Genomic DNA, 20,594 nt, shown 5'->3' on the forward strand with positions numbered 1-20,594 from the left:
ATCCTGCCAAAAGTAATCTACAAATTGAATGCAATCCCCATCAAAATTCCAACTCAGTTCTTCACTGAATTAGAAAGGGTAATTTGCAAATTTATCTGGAATAATAAAAAACCTAGGATAGCAAAAACTATTCTCAACAATAAAAGAAACTCTGGGAGAATCACCATGCCCTACAGCAAGCTGTACTACAGAGCAATTGTGATAAAAACTGCATGGTACCGATACAGTGGCAGACAGGTAGATCAATGGAACAGAATTGAAGACCCAGAAATGAACCCACACACCTACGGTTACTTGATCTTTGACAAAGGAGCTAAAACCATCCAGTGGAAAAAAGACAGCATTTTCAACAAATGGTGCTGGCACAATTGGCTGTTAGCATGCAGAAGAATACAAATTGATCCATTCTTATCTCCTTGTACAAAGCTCAAGTCTAAGTGGATCAAAGAACTTCACATAAAACCAGAGACACTGAAATATATAGAGGAGCAAGTGGGGAAAAGCCTTGAAGAAATGGGCACAGGGGAAAAATTCCTTAACAGAACAGCAATAGACTGTTCTGTTAGCTCAAGAATCAACAAATGGGACCTCATAAAATTGCAAAGCTTCTGTAAGGCAAAAGATACTGTCAATAAGACAAANAGGCCACCAACAGGTTGGGAAAGGATTTTTACCAATCCTAAATCTGATAGGGGACTAATATCCAATATATACAAAGAGCTCAAGAATCTGAACTCCAAAAATTCAAATAAACCCATTTTAAAAATGGGGTACAGAGCTGAACAAAGAATTCTCAAGTGAGGAGTACTGAAGGGCTGAAGCACTTGAAAAACTGTTCAACATCCTTAATCACCAGGGAAATGCATATCAAAACAACCCTGAGATTTTACCTCACACCAGTCAGAATGGCTAAGACCAAAAATTCAGGTGACAGCAGATGCTGGCGAGGATGTGGAGAAAGAGGAACACTCCTCCATTGCTGGTGGGTTTGCAAGCTTGTATAACCACTCTGGAAATCAGTCTGGCNGTTCCTCAGAAAACTGGACATAGTACTACCGGAAGATCCAGCAATACCTCTTCTAGGTATATACCCAGAAGATGTTCCAACTGGTAATAAGGACACATGCTCCACTATGTTCATAGCTGACATATTTATAACAGCCAGAAGCTGGAAAGAACCCAGATGTCCCTCAACAGAGGAATGGGTACAGAAAATGTGGTACATTTACACAATGGAGTACTACTCAGCTATTAAAAACAATGAATTTATGAAATTCTTAGTCAAATGGATGTATCTGGAGGATATCATCCTGAGTGAGGTAACCCAATCACAAAAGAACTCACTTGATATGCACTCACTGATAAGTGGATATTAGCCCAGAACCCTAGAATACACAAGATACAATCTCCAAAACACAAGAAAATCAAGAATAAGGAAGACCAACACGTGGATACTTCATTCCTCTCCAAAATAGGGAATAAACTACCCATGAAAGAAGTGGCAGAGACAAAGTTTGGAGCTAAGACGAAAGGATGGACCATCCAGAGACTACCACACCCAGGGGTCCATCCCATAATCAGCCACCAAACGCAGACAATATTGCATATGCCAACAAGATCTTGCTGAAAGGACACTGATATAGCTATCTCTGTGAGGCTATGCCAATGCCTGGCAAATATAGAAGTGGATGCCCACAGTTATCTATAGGATAAAAGACAGAGACCCCAATAGAGGAGCTAGAGAAATTACCCAAGGAACTGAAGGGGTCTGCAACCCTATAGGTGAAACAACATATGAACTAATCAGTACCCCCTGAGCTCATGTTTCTAGCTGCATATATAGCAGAAGATGGCCTAGTCAGCCATCGTTGGGAAGAGATGCCCCTTGGTCTTGCAAACTTTATATGCCCCATACAAGGAAAGGCCAGGGCCGAGAAGTGGGAGTGAATGGGCAGGGAAGCAGTGTTGGGAGAGGGTATAGGGGACATACAGGATAGCATTTGAAATGTTAATGAAGAAAATATCTAATAAAATAAGTTTAAAAAAAGAAAGTGAATGAAGGAGGGCTGAGGGGAGAAGGGAAGAGAGAAATGATATAATTTCAAAATAAAATAAAAAAAATTGAAATAAATTCTCTCTACAGATGCTAGATATTGACTTATCGGCTATCTTTTACAGTGCAGCAGCCTTTTATGTATCTTTTCTTTCAGGCCATTAAACTCTCCCATTTTGAAAATAAAAAATGTTCATGCTGAGAAATAAGTTGAACATGTCTCTCTATTTATTTATTTATTTATTTATTTATTGTTTTTTTTCAAGACAGGGTTTCTCTGTATAGCCCTGGATGTCCTGAAACTCACTTTGTAGAGGAGACTGGCCTTGAACTCAAAAATCAGCCTGCCTCTGCCTCCCAAGTGCTGAGATTAAAGGTGTTCACCACCACTGCCCAGCTTGAACAGGTCTCTTTGAACACCTTGAAAGTTCTGTGTCTGTCTCTGTCTGTCTTTGTCTTTCCTCCAGTCTTATTCTCATATATTTCTCATTAACTTGTCATCTGCTCTCTTCTTCTCTCTTCTATTTTGATGAATTATTTGTGTCACACTTCCTAAGACCTTCTGGGGAGCGGTTGTGCAGGAAGAAGGATGACAATTACTTTCATGACGTTCCATGTGAGACTAACAGTTGATTCATACTAAATCTTTCTATCACATGACATAGTCCCCTTCTGTTTTGCCTGAGTGGTAGTCTCATCATAGTTCTTCCTGCAGTGAGGTAAACTGTACATAAATGTGCATTGATTGAATCACAGGCTATAGGAGTATTTGCTTATCATACATCTTCTACTCTATGTGTAGTTTCAAGATACCGAAAAGATACGTTCTAAATCTCTAAGGTCTTTTCTTATTCTGGTTTAAGAACAGTGACATCTGTTCTCAGACCTGTTTGCTAATATTTTAAGGGAGCTAAGAAGCAATGCAAGTGCCATGGTTGGTGACTAGCTATGCTTGCTCCTCATCTTTTCCTTAAAAACGCCTGAAGCTTTCTTCTGTGCACAGGAAGTACCTCATTCGCTTAGTTAAGTTTAAAAAATAAAACAAGGAAATGATACTTTCTCTAGAAAGTGTTGAATTAGTGGCAGACTTGGTGATGGCGTGAAGAACCCGATAAACACAAAGCCCTGGGGAACCATGCTAATTGTTCAGGGTGATGATGGTAACAGCTCCTGGTGGGAGACTGTCAGTAAGCTGCTAGTGCCTCCTGGAGGAGGTACAGCATTCCCATAGCTCTTATCCTGAGAAAAAGAGAGGATAAACAAGAGGGATAGTATGATGCCTGCAAGCTGTCTAAAACCTCCCCTCACCCTAGAACTCTCAGGTTGGAATCAGAGATGCCCTTTGCTGTCCTACACGGGCTGAGGGTTAGCCACAGTTGCATTTCATTAGCAAGAAGCAATGAGGTTTGAGCATTCTCAGAAGGGAGTTGGGTGATAGGCAGCTGGGGAGAATGTGTTGGATAAATAGGAGTGTCTGGAATTTTAAAAGTCTTCCACTCTTGCCTCTCTGTAGGTGGTTGCCTCTCAAGGCCTGGCAGACACCCAAAGTTGAGCATTACCTTTTTCCATTTGAAGAGAAAATAAGTGCAAAAGGAATCCACAAAGCTGCGTTTTATGCAGCATCAACATGAAGGAATGCCGCAGACTGAGTTTTGTTAACCCTGTTAGCATGCAGAATTATTTTGCGCTATAGAAAGCTGTCTTTCCCCCCAACCAAGAAAACAAACAGAACAAAAAAGCAGAACTAATTAAGATCGTCATATCTCAATAAATATGTAAATGAAAAATCCAAACAAAGAAATTCTATTTATCACATCATAAAGTTGCAAATTGCTGTACAGGCTGGCTTGGAGGAATTGCAAGTGATAGAGAATTCTTAATGACTTTGCTTGGCGACTCTGGAAAGCCGTATCTATAGGTTGATATTTAAGCAGGAAGATGACATACTTACTAGGATAAGATTATTTTTCTACTTATTTTTCCAGTTGTAATGGAGAGGAGAGGAGAGAAAGTGCAAGAACTGTTTTAGTTACCTCTGAGTTGCTCTGATAAAATACCCTAATAGAAGAGGCTTATCAAAGATAAAGTTTATGTTGGCTTACAGTTCGAGAGAACCCTATTCTGTCTCAACAGGGAATGCAAGTCCATAGAAAAGAAATGTTTGGTGTCTGGTATTGGATGCTGGCTGATCACATTGCATCCACACACAGAGCAGAGAAGGATTGTAGCATGGTTGTTAAAGCTTTAGAACCTACTCCCACTGAACCACTTTTTATAGTGAATTCCACCTCCTAAAGCAGATGTTCTCAACTCATGGGTCACATATCAGATATCCTGCATATCAAATATTTACATTATGGTTCATAACAGTTGCAAAATTGCAGTTATGAAGTACCAACAAAATTATTTTATGGTTTGTGATCACCCCAACATGATGAACTTATGTTAGAAAGTGTCACAGCACTAGGAAGGTTGAGGACTCTTGTCCTAAACATTCATAGCCTTCCCAAACAGCACATCAGTTGGAGACCAAAGGTTCAAATGCACAAGCTGATGGGGACATTTTACATTCAAACAAGAATGGTAACTAACTGTGAGGTCTTGTTCTGTGACATTTGCCTCTGGATTTTCAATTTATGAAGGGAAATAAGATTGTCATTTTATAGAATAATCCAGTGAGGCTCACAGAAGGTAAATTCTTATTCTACACTTTGTGCTTACAGCCAAAATGCAAACCCCATGTTGTGACTGGTTCCAAGTTCCTGTCTTTGTTGTTTATTTATACTATTCTCCTGTGTTACAGGACTCCTCAGCACCACCCAAGGTAACTTTTGGGTGTGTGCCTAGAAGACATCAAAACAATCATTTGAAAAATGAAGACATGAGAGTCATTTGGAGATGTTGTCTCTCTCTGTAGGTTCTACATCCAGGTGTTAAAATGCCCTCTCTCTATGGAACTACATTTAGCTTTCTGTACCATATTATTTCCTTTTATTTATTCTCAATCATTTCTTTTTACTTTATAATCTTTGAAAAGGGAAAGAAAGAAAAAGGAGACAGAAGATAGCTAGCACTCAAATATTGTTGAAGATGCTGTAACCCTGGTTTACCATGTGCATTTTGTACTAAGGGAGCAAAGTCCAAAGCTCCAGAGAGATAGAGTACAGGATAAACCCATGCCAATACTGGTAGCATCATTTTTAATGTTTTCCTCTGCTTTTAGCCGTACAGAATGTTGCCTTTGTCTCTCTCTCTGGATATCAGGACTGTGTTTTGTATCTGGTATGCTAGACTAACATCAGGGAGAGACCATATATGTAAAAGGAGGGAGGATTATTTAGAATGAGCAAATAGGTAATGAGGTAGAAATAGCCAAATGGTCAAATGCCTATTAGTACTTCACACTGCCACCGCCCAGCACACAAGGACAGGGATGTTTATACCCTTGCAAGTAGCAAGAGATCAGCATGCTTAGAATGCCTTACTGCCACTGGCAGCCATCAGACAAATCGATAAATGACTTTTCAAAGATCAGTTAAACTAAGTGTTTGAACCTGTGGGTGGCTGGAAGGAGAGTCTTGCCATTCCTGAGAAGATAGCAAATCAAGATGACCTGCAAGTTTTGCTGCTCACATGAGAAAAACTAGGAGTGCAAGAGATGTTTGTATTGTATTTTGGTAGATTTGAGTGACTTTGTTTATAGGAAATTTTAAGAAGTGGATGGAGTGGTATCCGGATATGTACAGCTACTCTGCATAGTTGCTGGGGATAAACACTGGTTACAGCCTTTCTTTCCCTCTCCGTTCTAGTCCCCTGTCTCTTCCTTCCATCCCATTTCTTCTCTCTTTATTTCCTCTCCTTATTCTTTCTACATTTTCCTCCTTTTACCTCCAGAAGAATACTCATCAAAACTTTTCTGACTATATCGGTCCATTTCTGAAATCTGAGTTTGATTACTTCTGGTTTCCTGTACTTTCTCAACTTCATCCTTGTGCCTATTTGCAACTCCCTAGTAAAAGCAAATCAAACAAACAAATACAAATGAACAAGCTTTAGTATCTGGGGGATTGTAGCCTGTGTGAGTTTAATTGTGCAACCCAACTTGACTGTCACAAAGTAATTTGGTCAGAACTTAACTGTTTGCCTTTCTGGCCTTACATTAAACCAAGGTTTGCTCTTCACTTTGGAAGAAACATACTTTTATGTTTTCATGCAAACATCCTACGTTTATGTTTTCATGCAAACATCCTTTCTGTTTTCACCTGGCATGAACTTTTCACACACACCTCTCTCAGATCCAGTCAGACTGGTGGACAGAAAGAAGGCTCAGAATTACATAGGTGAATGGATTGGTAAATGTGGAAGACTGTAGTTTGCTCTGAATCAGGCTGTTTATATGCCTTCCATCAACGTGACCTTCTGATCAACCACTTTATGTTTTTCTGTATATCATGTTTTCATTTGCTTATCTGTGAATTGTGTATTTTACCATTGCTAACTTTCACTCTCATGTCTAAAATTTCCACACAATATTTAAATTCTAATTATATTTACTTCACTTGCTTTTAAAATTCATTTATTTATTATTATTAATTATTTTATTAATTTACATTTTAAGTGTTGTTCCCCTTTCAGGTCCCCTCTCCACAGGCACCCCCACCTCATACACCTGTTGTGGAAAATATTAAAAAGAACCGCAAGTTCCCGTGCTACATGGGGCTCCGGCGGGACACATGGCTCTACCTGGGTGTTCTCATCTCAGCAGACTCTCTGACTGGGGATGAGACGTTTCCATATGACTTGCTAATTTCCCTTGGCGGGTCGTTGTCACACCAGCCCCATGCAATGATGCCATGCTATGCTCATGGTTAGATATCACAAAACTCCCTTTACAATACCCACAAGCAATATAAAATATCTTGAGGTAACTCTAACTAAACAAGTGAAAGACACACATGACAATAACTTCAAGTCTCTCAGAAAAGAAATTTAAGATCTCAGAAAATGAAGAGATCTCCCATGCTCATGGATTGAAAGAATTAACATAGTAAAAATGGCCATCCTGGGCCGGGCAATGGTGGCACATGTCTTTAATCCCAGCACTTGGGAGGCAGAGGCAGNNNNGGATCTCTGAGTTCGAGGCCAGCCTGGTCTACAGTATATACTAAGTATATGGAGTGCTCACAAAAAGGTACCTATCATGGCTGCCCTCCAAAAGACCCAAGCAGCTGAGAGAGTCAGATGCAGATATTTGTACTCAACCAATGGACAGAAGCAGCTGGCCCCTCTTGTTGAATTAGGTAAGGGTGAAAGAAGCTGAGGAGAAGGGTGATCCTGTAGGAGGACCAGCAGCTCAATTAATCTGTAACCCCGAGATCTCTCAAACAGGCAGCATACACCAGCTAATATGATACCTCCCAACACACATACAGTAGAGGACTGCTGGTTCAGTGTTCACTCAGAGATGTTGCACCTAACCCTCAAGAGACTGGAGGCCCCAGGGAGTTTAGAGGTCAAGTGGGGTGGGGCGTGGGGACATCCACATTGAGACAGGGCAGGGAGGAGTTATGAGATGTGGAACAGTTGGAGGGTGCATGAGGGGAATAAAATATGGAGTGTAAAAGATAAATTAATTAATTAATTAATTTTAAAAGCCTACTGATATAGAAGCTTGTTGGTATACATATATGTTGTAAATATTATATATATATGTATATATATAATTAATATTTATAATATATAATTGCAAGAAGCATATATATATATGTCATATAATATATAAAAATATACAAAATGTATATGTAGCATATGTACCCTAAATGGAATCAGACAATTTAAGGTTTATTGGACTTCTACTAGACACCACAGCCTAATAAACAAACAGTTCAGGGTCTGAGATGGGTTTGCTTTTCTTGATTTACATTTTCTTTCTTACCTCTTATTTCTGGCTGCAGTGGTTAATTTCAGCATTTAGTGTAAATTTTACAAATCTGATTTCCTTGTCAACTGACAATTTCTATATTAATTCTTGTTATTCAAATATGGGCATGTCTCATAATTTTTAATCATTTTCAGATTTCCTTTTTGGAGTTATTCTTCCCATCTTTTATCAATATTTTCCTAGACTTTGAGTGGATTATGCACAAATTATATGAAGGAGTGGTGGACAAGTACCAAATATAAAAACTTGCCCCAGAAGTTTAAGGGTCCAAAATAGATTATGTTTCTGTATTTTATGACAATATTTCTCCCCACTTTGATCTATAGACAAATGTTACCTTCACTTCATTATCTTTATGATAATAATGACTAGAATACACACACACATACACACACACACACACACACACACACACACATTCACTCCTGATTTTCCTATTGGATTTGCTTTCCAAGAAGACATTCTTTCTGCTTTACTTGTTAATGAGGCAAAAAAAAAAAAAGTCTGTGGAGGTTTGAATGGCAGTGACTCTCACTAGCTCATATATTTAAATGCTTAGGGACTGGCATTAGGAGCATGGCCTCATTGGAGTAAGTGTGGCTTTGTTGGGTGAAGTGTGTCACTGAGGTTGGGATTTGACGTTTCAATGCTCAAGCCAGGCCCCGTGTCTTTCTTCATGCTGCCTACTGTTCTGGCTGTAGAACTCTCAAGTTCCTTTCATAGTACCATGTCTGCTTGTGCCACCATGCTTTCAGCCGTGACACTAATGGATGAAACCTCTCAAGCCAATGAAATGCTTTTCTTTTTAAGAGTTGTTGTGGTCATGGTATCTCTTTTCAGCAATGGAACATGAACTAAGACAGCTACACATATTCATACAGTTTAGTGGTGTTCATGGTTTGAAACTAAGGCAGTTCTTTAGTGTTTGCTAATGGCATTGAAATAGTTCATTTACTTTCCTTTTATTATTTCCGGGGAGGTTACATATGCAAAGAAAAGACATAATTTACCTCTACCTGAAACCAGGAGATTTTTGTCCCCACATTCATTCTGAATGTGCTTCTTGGTATATGAAGCAGATTTCTCTGAAACTCATTCTCATATCTGACTTCCTAGATCTATGTCAATATGATGATTGTATACATTGTAAATAACTTTTCAAATATAATATTTTTCTTTTTTGTTATTTTACTTTTTACGGATTCTTTGTGAATTTCACATCTCATACCCCAATCCTACTTATTTCCCTGTCCCGTCATACCCACCCTCTGTTCTTATAACCTCCCCCCCCAAAAAAAAGAAATCTCATTGTAGAATCTATAGTGTATCACAGCATATCCCACAGTATGCCCTTTCTCCCACATGTCTTTGCTTGCAAATGTTTATTGCAATGAGTCATCATTCTGATTCAAGGCCTCTGGCATCTGCTGCACTATCAATCCTAAATCCTCACTAGATCCTCTCAGATATCCAGTTGTTTCTGTGTGTATTTGAGATCCTGCAGCTTTGGATCCATATGACCTGCCCCTTTCAACCTCCAGCAGTTCATTGAAGGGGTAAATGTTGTAGTGGACCAACCTCAAAGTCCTGGATCTGGGCCTGGGTGGTGTCCATGCTGTTCAGCCATACCACCATGGCAAGCTCTGCAACATTTTCCTGACTACCTTATCCAATGTCACAGCAGGCAAGGATCAGAGCCAGATCACCAGCTCTCATGCCACCTGGAACAGCTTACCTACAACCAAGCCACCTGGGCCAGGCCTAATATATTGCCCAGGTGAGGTGCATAACCTACTCTCCCAATGTCTGCAGCAGGTGATGGGTTGCAACAGCCCTCCAACTTTCATGATCCTGTAGTCAGCTTGCCTGCTTGATGTAGGTGGTGAGTGACAAGGTGGTGGTAAGGGCATCTCTCCCAATCCATGCCATCATATGGGCCAGTGCTACAGGGCCACTAAGTCATCCATATGTATTGGCTGTGTCATGAATAAAATCTTTTCTTTGAAAAAATATCTTAACTAGCTCATGTTCAAATATCAACAGTATACGCCCATACTCGCCCACATGTGTGTAGTTATCTAAGTCATCTTTTGTTGTCCTAAAATGTGCTTTTAATCATTTGAAAAAAACATGATCATAGCATTTGAAATGATAGTTATGATTCATCTACATTTAAATATTCTGTGCTTTAAAAACAATTATTAAATCCATTTGTTCTGTGTGTGAAGTTCACAGGTGAACATCAAAGGATAGCTTGTGTGAGTCAATTCTCCCATACCTGTGGGTCCCAGGGTTCTGGCTGGGGTTGTTAGACTGGCAGCAAGAACCTTTATCTGCTAAACTGTCTTATCAGCCCTAACTACCCTGGTTTTATTTGAAAATTTTTATTAAATTTAACACTCAGGGAAAAATTACTATTGTTGCTTTGACAAGTGACCCTTGAGGTTGAATTTAATTTGGTTGCTGTGATGTTTCATAATTATTCTATTACATATGGTGGTGACCATTGGTACTTTGATTGAATTAAATGTCCAGTTTAATTGTAGGAAATTGACAACTTCACTGATTGTCTCTTCACCATGATTGATGTTTTCTTTTATCTTTTGGCAGATCAGAATTTTATTCCTCAGTATTTTTTTCCTCTAGCAATTCAATATTTAATCAAGATTGTCTTTAATCATTGTCCCTTTATTTCACACAAAATCCTTCCAAAAGTATGCTTCTCCTTGTCACACCCCTACAGACAAACTTTTTCACAACTTATCATTTTAACAATGATTCTCATCCTGAAATATACTACTCAGACAGAGAGCATTTGGTAACATTGGATGCTATTCTTTTGGCTGCTAACGGGTGGAGACTTGCACCTTTTTTGCAAAGTAAGGGGAGAATCCTTACTTAGGTAAAGAATGACCTATTGCTTAGGGTGAAAAGCCTACATCAGAGGATCAGGCTGTGAACTGCTTTCTCAGAGCTCAGTTATCTACTGGCCAATGTTAGGGGAAAAAAACTGCATAGATAAAAAACAGATATGCAGATTTTATATGATAGTCCAAAACTCAGGATGGGCGAGAGAGAGAGAGAGAGAGAGAGAGAGAGAGAAGAGAGAAGAGAGAAGAGAGAAGAGAGAAGAGAGAAGAGAGAAGAATGATATGAATGGATCAAGCCATTAAGTGCTTTATGAGTTGAACTTTATGGGTTAAATTGGGTTGCTAGTGATAAGAGTCAGGGGAGCAGGTACAAGGACATTCAGTGTAGATGACATCATGTTTTTTAAAGGCTGAGAGAGGTCTTTCCTGTCAGGATATGAAAGAATTACTTGTGCATCACAATGTAATATGAGTGGTGATAACATGTTAATTTTGATAGAATCTTGGTGTTAAAAGGCCAAGTTGGAAAGTGATGTAACTCTTGTCTCTACCAAGAAAGCACAGAAATACTGAAGGCTTTTATTTTTTTTTATTTATTAATTTTTTTTATTGGTTTAGTTTTGTTCTGATTGTTGTGTGTTCTTCTCTACTCATTTGCCATAACACTTTAACGTTATTGTCATACCTAACTCTTACCATATTACTTCATGGTAAATAAAACTGGTCACCCTGCTTTCAATCAGAGTCTGTGTAAAACTATATTATATTGCATAGGTACTAGGCACATACAGTGTTTTTTTTCTTGTCATTATTCTCTGTAAAACATGCTGCAACAACTATTTACATATCATTTACATGATAAGTAACTATGAGATGATTTAAAGTATAGGGAAATATATGCATAGGTTATATGCAGATCCCTTGCTTTAAAAAAAAAAATACATAAGAGAATTGGTAATCCAGATAGTATCTTCAATAAACACTAGATACAGGGAGAATGCTTGTATTATGATTTTTCACCTTAAATATTAGGAAACTGCTGGAAATTTTCATGTAAGTTCTTTGAGTAGCTTGACCCTTACTTAGTGTTATGTGCAATTTTGCAACTGATCAGGATTTAGCTGCTATCAATGATGATTCGTGCTACTATTACTAGTTATTTAAATGGAAGCCGCTAGTAAAGCGTCTGAAGGTGATACTGAAAGGGACAATTTCAACTAAGATTTGGCTCTTTCTGCTGAGCTGACTGACTGTGAGAAACCACCCTCCCATTCTGAAGCAGTGGAAGAGCCTTCAGCAGTCAGTAGCACTTAGCCATCCCCAAACCACCAAAATTAGTTTGAAAATTTGCATACAGATCTGAGGTGTTTTTCAGCAGATGTTGAGTATTTCCTGCATCTTGGATTTTTCTTTTAATTCTATTCCTGTGAAGGCTGAAAGAACCTAAAATATTTTCAAATGCATGAGCTATTGACATATTCCAACATTTGCGAATAGCAAAAATACATCTTACATTTGCCTCGCCTCCTTCACTCTGTACCACAGAGGATTGCCAATGACTTTGTTCACCTTTAAGCTTGATACTGTCCAAAATATTCTGGATAAAGACCAAAAAGGAGATGATAGAAATAAATGTAAAAGTACTATGTGCTGGGCGTTAGGGGAGGGCACTCCCAAAGCATCTGTTGTGCTGATTGGTGCAAACAGTATGGAGACCATTAAGGTGCTAATGTTGCTATAAAAGGATAACTGAAGTCGAGTGTTTTGATCCTCACTAAATCCATCTGCAGTTGATAATTTTTGAGAAACAAAAGGAGAAAAGTTATGTCATGCCTCTCTGAAAGTCTTCATGACTTTTGGATTTGTTTTGAGGACTTTTTTTTTTTTTTTTTTTTTTTTTTTTTTTTTTTTGGAGAAGGGTATAACTTTTAGGACATTGAAATCTCCTAGGGAACCCTCTGACACCAATGTGAGTGGTGTCATTATGGGTGGTTCTATCCCTGGGATGCTGGGATGCTGGTCCTGAGTTCTATAAGAAAGCATATTGAAGAAGTCATGATGAACAATCCAGTAAGCAGCATCCCTCCGTGGGCTCTGTATCAGCTACTGACTTCAGGATTCTGCCCCCTGTTAGTTCCTTTCCTGGCTTTCTTCAATGATGGACTACAGTGTAGAAATTTAAGCCATTTAAGCTCTTTCCTTCCCAAATTGATATTTGGTCTTGATGGTTTGTTGCAGCAATAGAAACCCTAACTGAGGCACATAAGAAAACAAACTCTTAAAAAACAAACAAACAAAACAAAACAAAACAAAAGAAAAAATCCTAAAGAAGGAAGGAAGGAAGGAAAGAAAGAAAGCCCCCTCCCCACCTCATCAGTTACAATGGAATTAAAGGAATTGTAGTATGGGAAATAAAACAACAACAACAACACTGAATAAAATTTCCAAAAAGCAACTCGTATAAATATAACTACTTAATCAACTTGATTGATTGTACACGTTTTTCTTCATATAGAAAGTGCTTCCAGTATTTAAGAAAACTTATAAAACCATTTTCAAGAATAGCTTCACATTCCTACTAGCAATATTTTAGGAGTCTAATTGATACCCTCTTTGTTATTTCATATTATGGCTATTTATAATTTTTCTCTTAATAATCGTAATTTTCATTTTATCATAGTCTTTTCCTAATGATGGCTGTTGATGAATATCTTATGACATACATATATATCTTCTTCATGCCATCTACATATTTCATAACTAAATTTTTATAATCATTTTGAGAGCTCTTTACAAATTCTAAATATGACTTCTTTATCACATGTGTGTTCTGAAAATAATTTCTCACTGTAATTAGATTGTATTTTTCATCTTCTTAATGAGAACTTACACAATAAAATATTATTTCTGATGAAGTTCAATCTATCAGTTATTTTTCTCTTACAGATCATATTTTATGTTATTTCTAAGAATTCTTTGTCTAGACTCATTTCATTTACCATTTTTCTAGATATTTATGCTCTGAAAACATTGCAGCTTTGGATTTTACATTTGAACCTAAAATCCATTCTGAATTAAATTTGTATAAAATATAAAGTTTATGGAAGATTATATTTACATTTTGTCGCGAGGCATTCAGTTACTTCAAAACAGGCAATTTTCTTCTATTCACTAACTTTCATTTTTGTAAGATTGCAATCAATTGACTTTATTCATGCGCATCTACATCTGTGTTCTCTGCCCTCTACTGGTCTTGTTGTCTGTCAATCTTCCAATCCTGAACTGTCGTGAACAGTCACTATGCATATCTTGAATTGGAATGGTAAGCTGGGGTTATAATTCAGTTGGTAGAGCACCTGCAGAAAATATACAACGTCTGAAGTCTGCTATCTAGCACCACATAAACCTTGCATGATAGATTCTATCTGTGATTCTACCACCCTGGAGGATAGGGTGGGGGAACATGTTGCAGGAATGTGAATTCAAGTCACCTTAACTACATACTGAGTCCAGTGCTACCCTTATATGTGATTTCCTACCTTCAAACATTGATTCAAAGAATGATGTAGTAGCCATTCCCACTTCGGTCCGGTTTTCAAAATCATCTTAGATATTTCGTGTTCATTTTCCTTTTTCATGTAAACCATACAGTAACCTCAGTTTTCAGTCTTTATGACAGTGAGTTCTTGAAGGCATTTCTCCTTGTCCACTTGTTTAAATGTCTTTCTTTTCTGTGAACAGCTTCCTGTGGCTTTTCCTAGGGTATATAACCCTGGCATGTGTCTGGTATCTGCTTTGTTAGATTAATACCCAAGTGCTTCATTTTTGTCCAATGATGAGTATATTATAGCTATGATAGCGATTTGTTACTGTGTGGAAATGGAGTTGAGTTTTGCATGTCCACAGTCTTCTTGACCCACAGTTGGAGGATGTTTGGGGGCTTTGATTATTTTTGACATGTTCCCAAAAGGACAGTATATTTTTCTGATTTACCTGTGCATATATTTTTCATTCTTCTCTTACATTCTTTACCAAAACTTCCAGTAGAAAGCAATGATGAAATGCTATAATTTTATTCTTCTTAATCTTAACAGAAAAATCAGTTCATCATTTAGACACTGTACCCATCATCAACAGTTTGTTTTATATTCTTTGTTAGTATGAGGAACTCTTTGTATTTATAATTGTGTCCTATTTATCATTAATGAAAATAAGATTCTACCAATTATTTTTTGAATAAATGTATATGATGTCTTGATTCTTGCACAATATCCTATTAATTTAGTGGATTACAATTATTGAATTTTAAATTTTAAACCAAACTTAACTCTCAAGGTTTGTCTTCACATGGTCAGGGTTTATAATTATTCTGTAAAATACTGGATCCAACTTGCTAATTTTTTAAAAGAATAACATATTATTTATGAGGGATAGTGTTTTTCAATTGTCTTTCTGATTACAATCCCTATTTTGGATATCATTGTGTTACTAGATTTATAGAATGAATAGAAAGTATTCCCTCTTATTTTCTGTAAGAAATGGTACCGAACTGTTATTTTTCTTTAATCATTTTGCATACTTCTCTAGTGAAAATATCTGAGCCTCAGCACTTCTTTATCAAGATGTTAGGGATTACGAATCTAACTTTTTGAATAATCCTAGAGACATTGGGATGATCCATTCCATATAAGTAACCTGTTGGGGTTTGTTTGTTTGTTTGTTTGTTTTGTTTTGATTTGGGTTTTTTTTTAGTTTGTTTTGTTTTGTTTTGTTTTGTTTCTTTCATTGTCTGAGGAATTGATCTATTTTATTTCTTGGGTGCTAAGTTTGCATGTGTACAGATTTTGTTGTTGGTGGTTTTTTTTAAAAATTACTTTCATTCTTTTGCAATCCAGTTGTTTCCCCCTGTCAGCCCTCCCACAGTTCCTCATCCCATTTCCCTTCCGCCCTGTCTCCAAGAAAATGTCCCCCCCCACACACATCCTGTTTTGTTTTGTTTTTTTGTTTTTTTTTTTTTTGCTTTAAAAAAAAAAAAAAAACTCTTTATCATACTGTAGATCCCTGAAAACCTGGAGTGTTGAAACATGGTTTATTTCTGATATTTTCTTCTTCATCAATATTTAATTATTTTTCCAAATAGCCATTTATTTCTCATTACTTTTATATGTTCAGTTTTCTTCCCTTATATTAACTCTTGTCTTTATTTTATTTGTCTCTTTCGTCTACTTGATCGGCATCACTTTTTTCTTTTTGTTCTATATGCTATAAGTGATAAACTTAAATTATATCTTTTTTTTGTTTGTTTGGTTGGTTGGTTTTTTTTTTTTTTTTTGGTTTTTTTTTTTTTTTTTTTTTTGGTTTTTCGAGAAAGGGTGTCTCTGCCCTGCTGTCCTGGAACTCACTTTGTAGACCAGGCTAGCCTCAAACTCAGAAATCTGCCTGCCTCTGCCTCCTGAGTGCTGGGATTAAAGACATGCACCACCACGCACAGCGATAAATTATATCTTTGATATTAAACTTTTTATTGTATGTTTTATGTAGTTTTTTTTCTTCAGTCTACAAGCCAAACATGCGTAGAACTCATGGCAATCCTCCTGCTTTAGTCTCCTAATTACTGAGATTCAAAGGATGATGTATACCACACTATGCTAGATTTTAAGTATTCACTGCTACATATTTTTTCTTTGTATAACTTTATCTGTGTCCAACCGATTTTCATTTTACATGCTTTTTAACAGATGATTTTCTTGCCTTTGAGAAATCCTCTTTGGTTTGTTTAGCCATCTAAATGTTGGTGAAAAGATGTTGGCATTTTGTTGCTTATCTTTGAAATCTACACCAAGCCACTATGGGCTATGGATAGATGAAAAATGGTTATTTTAGCAATGTCAGCCATACATATTTGTTTTTGTGTATATAAGAAAAGCACCAAAAGTCTACCTATTTAAAAAAGTTCATTGTACAATTCAACTTGTATCTGTTTTTCCATCATTAATAACCAGTGATATAATCATTGTTTCATATATATAATAGCTACAAAATTATAGAAACCAGACATTTTTAAAAAGCAATTAAGAAAATAATTACATAAAATGATCTGCAACAAAGGGTTTTCAAAACATCTCTCATATACATGTTCAGTTTGGCAACTTTTTGTTTTGCTGAGTTCTCATACATTCTAGATATTTTGTAGGATAAAATAGATATGAATTTGTCAAGGCATGAGCATTGCAATGAAATAGCTAAGTTCTGGTTCAATACAAACTCAGTAACTATCAGAGATTAATAGGAGTTTTTCAGTATAGGAAAACTTTATGAAAATGGTCTCTTTGTAGTTAAGATGGATGTGTTAATGGAAACATGTTTCATTTACTTGGATGTTGAAAGCATAGAAGATTATAAATGTAAGGAATTGCTTGAATGAGTACAATATTGGAGAGACTTCAAATCTGACATATATGAAGGATAATAACATGATCAATTTATCAACAAGACTGTGGTGGGAGGACACAAGTTTGTGCTTGACTGGAAGAGACTCTTCCAGTAGGCCAGACCTTTTTAGAGTAAACTGACCATGTTTACTCTTAAAAATGAACCCTGTTTGGAAGGTCACTAAACCTACTGATGTTAAATATTCCATTTAGAAGCAGTGGAGAGTTGCAGCAAGGTACTAAATCTGGAAATGACACACATTTTAGAGAGATTACTAGCAGCACCCATTTATCTCCAATAATTACTGCAGTAGCATGGGTGGGGAGCAACATATTTACATGCAGACTTTTCTTCTGTATTGTGTTTTAGTGTCTTCTTAACATCCTTGGCAGATAAATGGAATTGAAATTTGTTGACTGACATTCTTTCACAAGGCACACTGCTAGACAATGTCATTGTGCTTCCCCACTAGAATTCACCTCATCAACTGAGTTCTCTTTATGAGATTAGGGTTCTCTCCAATGTCCCATAGCCCAGATTTGAAATCAGGCTCTTGATGTTTGAATGCACTGTCACCATAGTACCCAGGAAGATAGCAGGAGAGTTTCAGATACTCAGAATTCTTGCTGAACAGCATCTATCTACTGCTAGGTAGCTTTTACTTTTCTTTATTCAATGACTTTATTACTGACAAATCAGTCTGTAAACTATAATGTCCATTTCATGCCATGAGACTGTGCAAACAAGGTTTGCATTTCTCTCGCCTTGTCTCCATTTGTGACTCGTCAGATCTTCAGTTTATGGAACATAGCATGCACAGAGCACAGGGGAGCTCCTGTCCATCAGTAAACAATTAAGAAGCTGGTCTGATTCATTTCCTGAGCTAACGTGTAACCATGCCACTGATTACCCATTTCCATTGTTTATGGAGACACAGGTGGATGAACAGCACTGCCTGATTTATGAAGTACTTGCCTTCTATAAATCACAAAGTAGAAACCCAGCATGCTGCTAATCCTAATTGGTTAAGTCCTAAGTAGGGAGTGATTAGAAAGTCTTCAGGTATCTCATGCAAATACGGGAGATATATGGCTCCTTGGGAGGAAATTCCCTCTGTTCACAATATGCAGTAAAGTCTTTGGTCCATTGCAGCCACTTCTTCTCATCTTTTGCTGCTCAGCCCCTGTTAATCCTTCAGTTGTTGATAAATTAGAGAGAGGGGAATAATAATGGAGAAGTATAAGCATAGAAGAAATAGAATGTTGTTTACTTGCATGCTCATTTATTAATTTCAATATGTATTAATTTCTGTCTCCAATAAACTATTCATCATGATGCAGGAGAGAGAGAGAGCTCTGTGAGACCCACGGCATGAACTGGTAGAATGAAGATAATTATGTCTAGTAGTCCTCTCTACCTTGATCCAATCCTACTCTGTCCTGGGAAAGTATATAATAGCATTCTTAGACATTCAATTACAACCTTTGGGTTGTGACCATACTTAACCCATCTTTAGTGTGCTGCATATGCCAAGCTATCTACATATTTTAGGTGGAAGTTTACCAATTGAAAAGAAATGCAGATTTGGTCAGCAGAGGAAGAAAGGAGTCTAAGGATTTTTGAATGATGTCCTACTAACTCCCAAGAGAGGAATGGAGGACAAAAGGGTTTGAGTGTGAAAAACACTTAAGGGAGGAATGAGTCTTGAACTCATAGCATGGACAAGAGAGGAGCTCATGATTCTCCAACCCTTGTTGAGAATCTGCTGGAAGCTGATGGCTGTTTTGAGGAAGAGTCCGCTTTCTTGAGGAGCATGGCTTCTCTTATATTTCCCATTGCTCAGTGGACAGCCCCAAACCCATCACATACAGGCAGCACTAATTGGTCTTAGTGAGTAATTAAGAAAAGGAAAATAAGGAGTTAAGAGGTGGGTGTGGTATAGTAGGGGTCTTGGAGTAGTTGAACAGGGTAGTGAAAAATTTTCAAAGAATAAATTACAGCAAAACTCAGAAAGAGGATTGGCTCCCTGCCTGTTACATATTGTAAGTTTTCTCCTTCTGGCTAACTTATCTTTTCCTTCCTCCTCCCATTTTCTACCATCCTGTGTCTATTTTCCCTTCCCTATGTGCTCTTCCCTTCCTCTCCTCCCTCATTCTTCCCTTCTCTGGGGGAGATAAACTACAGGTGCAGTAGCAGCAGCAGCAGCAGCAACAGAACCTCTGAGGTAGATGATGAGCCATATTGCATGGAGGAGATTGACTACAATGCAGACAGCAGCTCAGACTCAGAACAGAACTTCACTGAACTAGACCGGCAGATCCAGGAGTGTGCCTTAAACAAGGATGAAGAAGAAGAAAAAGAAGAAGGGACAGGATGGAGAAGAAGATCTGTCACCTAGTCTTGAGGTTCAGTGACATTTCTGTGTCTTCAGCCATTGGACTAGTGGCTATCACATGACTTCTTCTCTGTTAGATATATAGCAGCTAAGCTAGTAGAAAAACTAGTCTGTGTGTTGTTCTAGCTTTTACCATACATAGACACTAGATATGTCATAATTTTAAGATTTTATGTACACAGCATGCTATCATTACACTTATAATTAGACTTGGGTGGTATTTTCAGGTTTGAAGTGGGTCCTTCTTACATGGACCTCAGCTCTTCACCAGTCTTGGACCTGACACAGAAGGAGACTATAAACAGAGAAGAGGGCTTTCTTGTTGGATTCTCAGAAGGAGTCCTAAGCAGTTAAGTTATTCTAAATATGAATGTTTTCCCAAGACAATAGCTTCTGAGCTTGCAGCACTGATACCAATCCTGCTAATATCCTTAAAGGCTTGGTATTTCTTCAAGTCCTGGGTAATCCAACATAAAAGCCTGTGAAACCAAGTCACAGCAAGTATTGTCTTCGATGTTCTGTAAGTGTACATTTTACAGAGGCTGGAGAATCCAGAGGTTGGACTATCTTCTCTGGTAAAGAACATGATGACTGGTTTTCACAAATTTCAAATGTATACCTCTTAAGCCATTTAAACACACACTGGAGATACAAGATGTGCTGGGAAATCCATTCATTACAGAATCAGAGAGACAGATGTGGTTCATATCCTGCATCTGGCAGTGGCTTGTTCTGAGAACATAAGCAATTGATTAACTCTCCATGAACTTCAGGGTTTTTATATTTGCCTTGGGAATGGGCATATCTATATCACAAAGTTTTGGTAAAGATGAAATGAGATCATATATGAAAGTGTGCAACTTGGCACCTGCTACATGCTAGCACTAGCTCACAGCACATTTG

The 20,594-nt window shown here is 37.6% G+C and overlaps 1 protein-coding gene across 1 annotated transcript in view; it reads left to right on the top strand.

Moving 5' to 3' along the window:
- Agbl1 (ATP/GTP binding protein like 1) overlaps positions 1 to 19,694 on the top strand; it is a 780,867-nt gene extending 761,173 nt beyond the window's left edge. The window contains exon 22 of the mRNA XM_021192763.1: positions 19,481 to 19,694. Within this exon, the coding sequence (XP_021048422.1) occupies positions 19,481 to 19,694 (214 nt within the window). The remainder of the gene's footprint in view (positions 1 to 19,480) is intronic.
- Positions 19,695 to 20,594: the final 900 nt, after the last annotated feature.

Source organism: Mus pahari, chromosome 1 (assembly GCF_900095145.1).
Source record: "Mus pahari chromosome 1, PAHARI_EIJ_v1.1, whole genome shotgun sequence".
Classification (NCBI taxonomy): domain Eukaryota; kingdom Metazoa; phylum Chordata; class Mammalia; order Rodentia; family Muridae; genus Mus; species Mus pahari.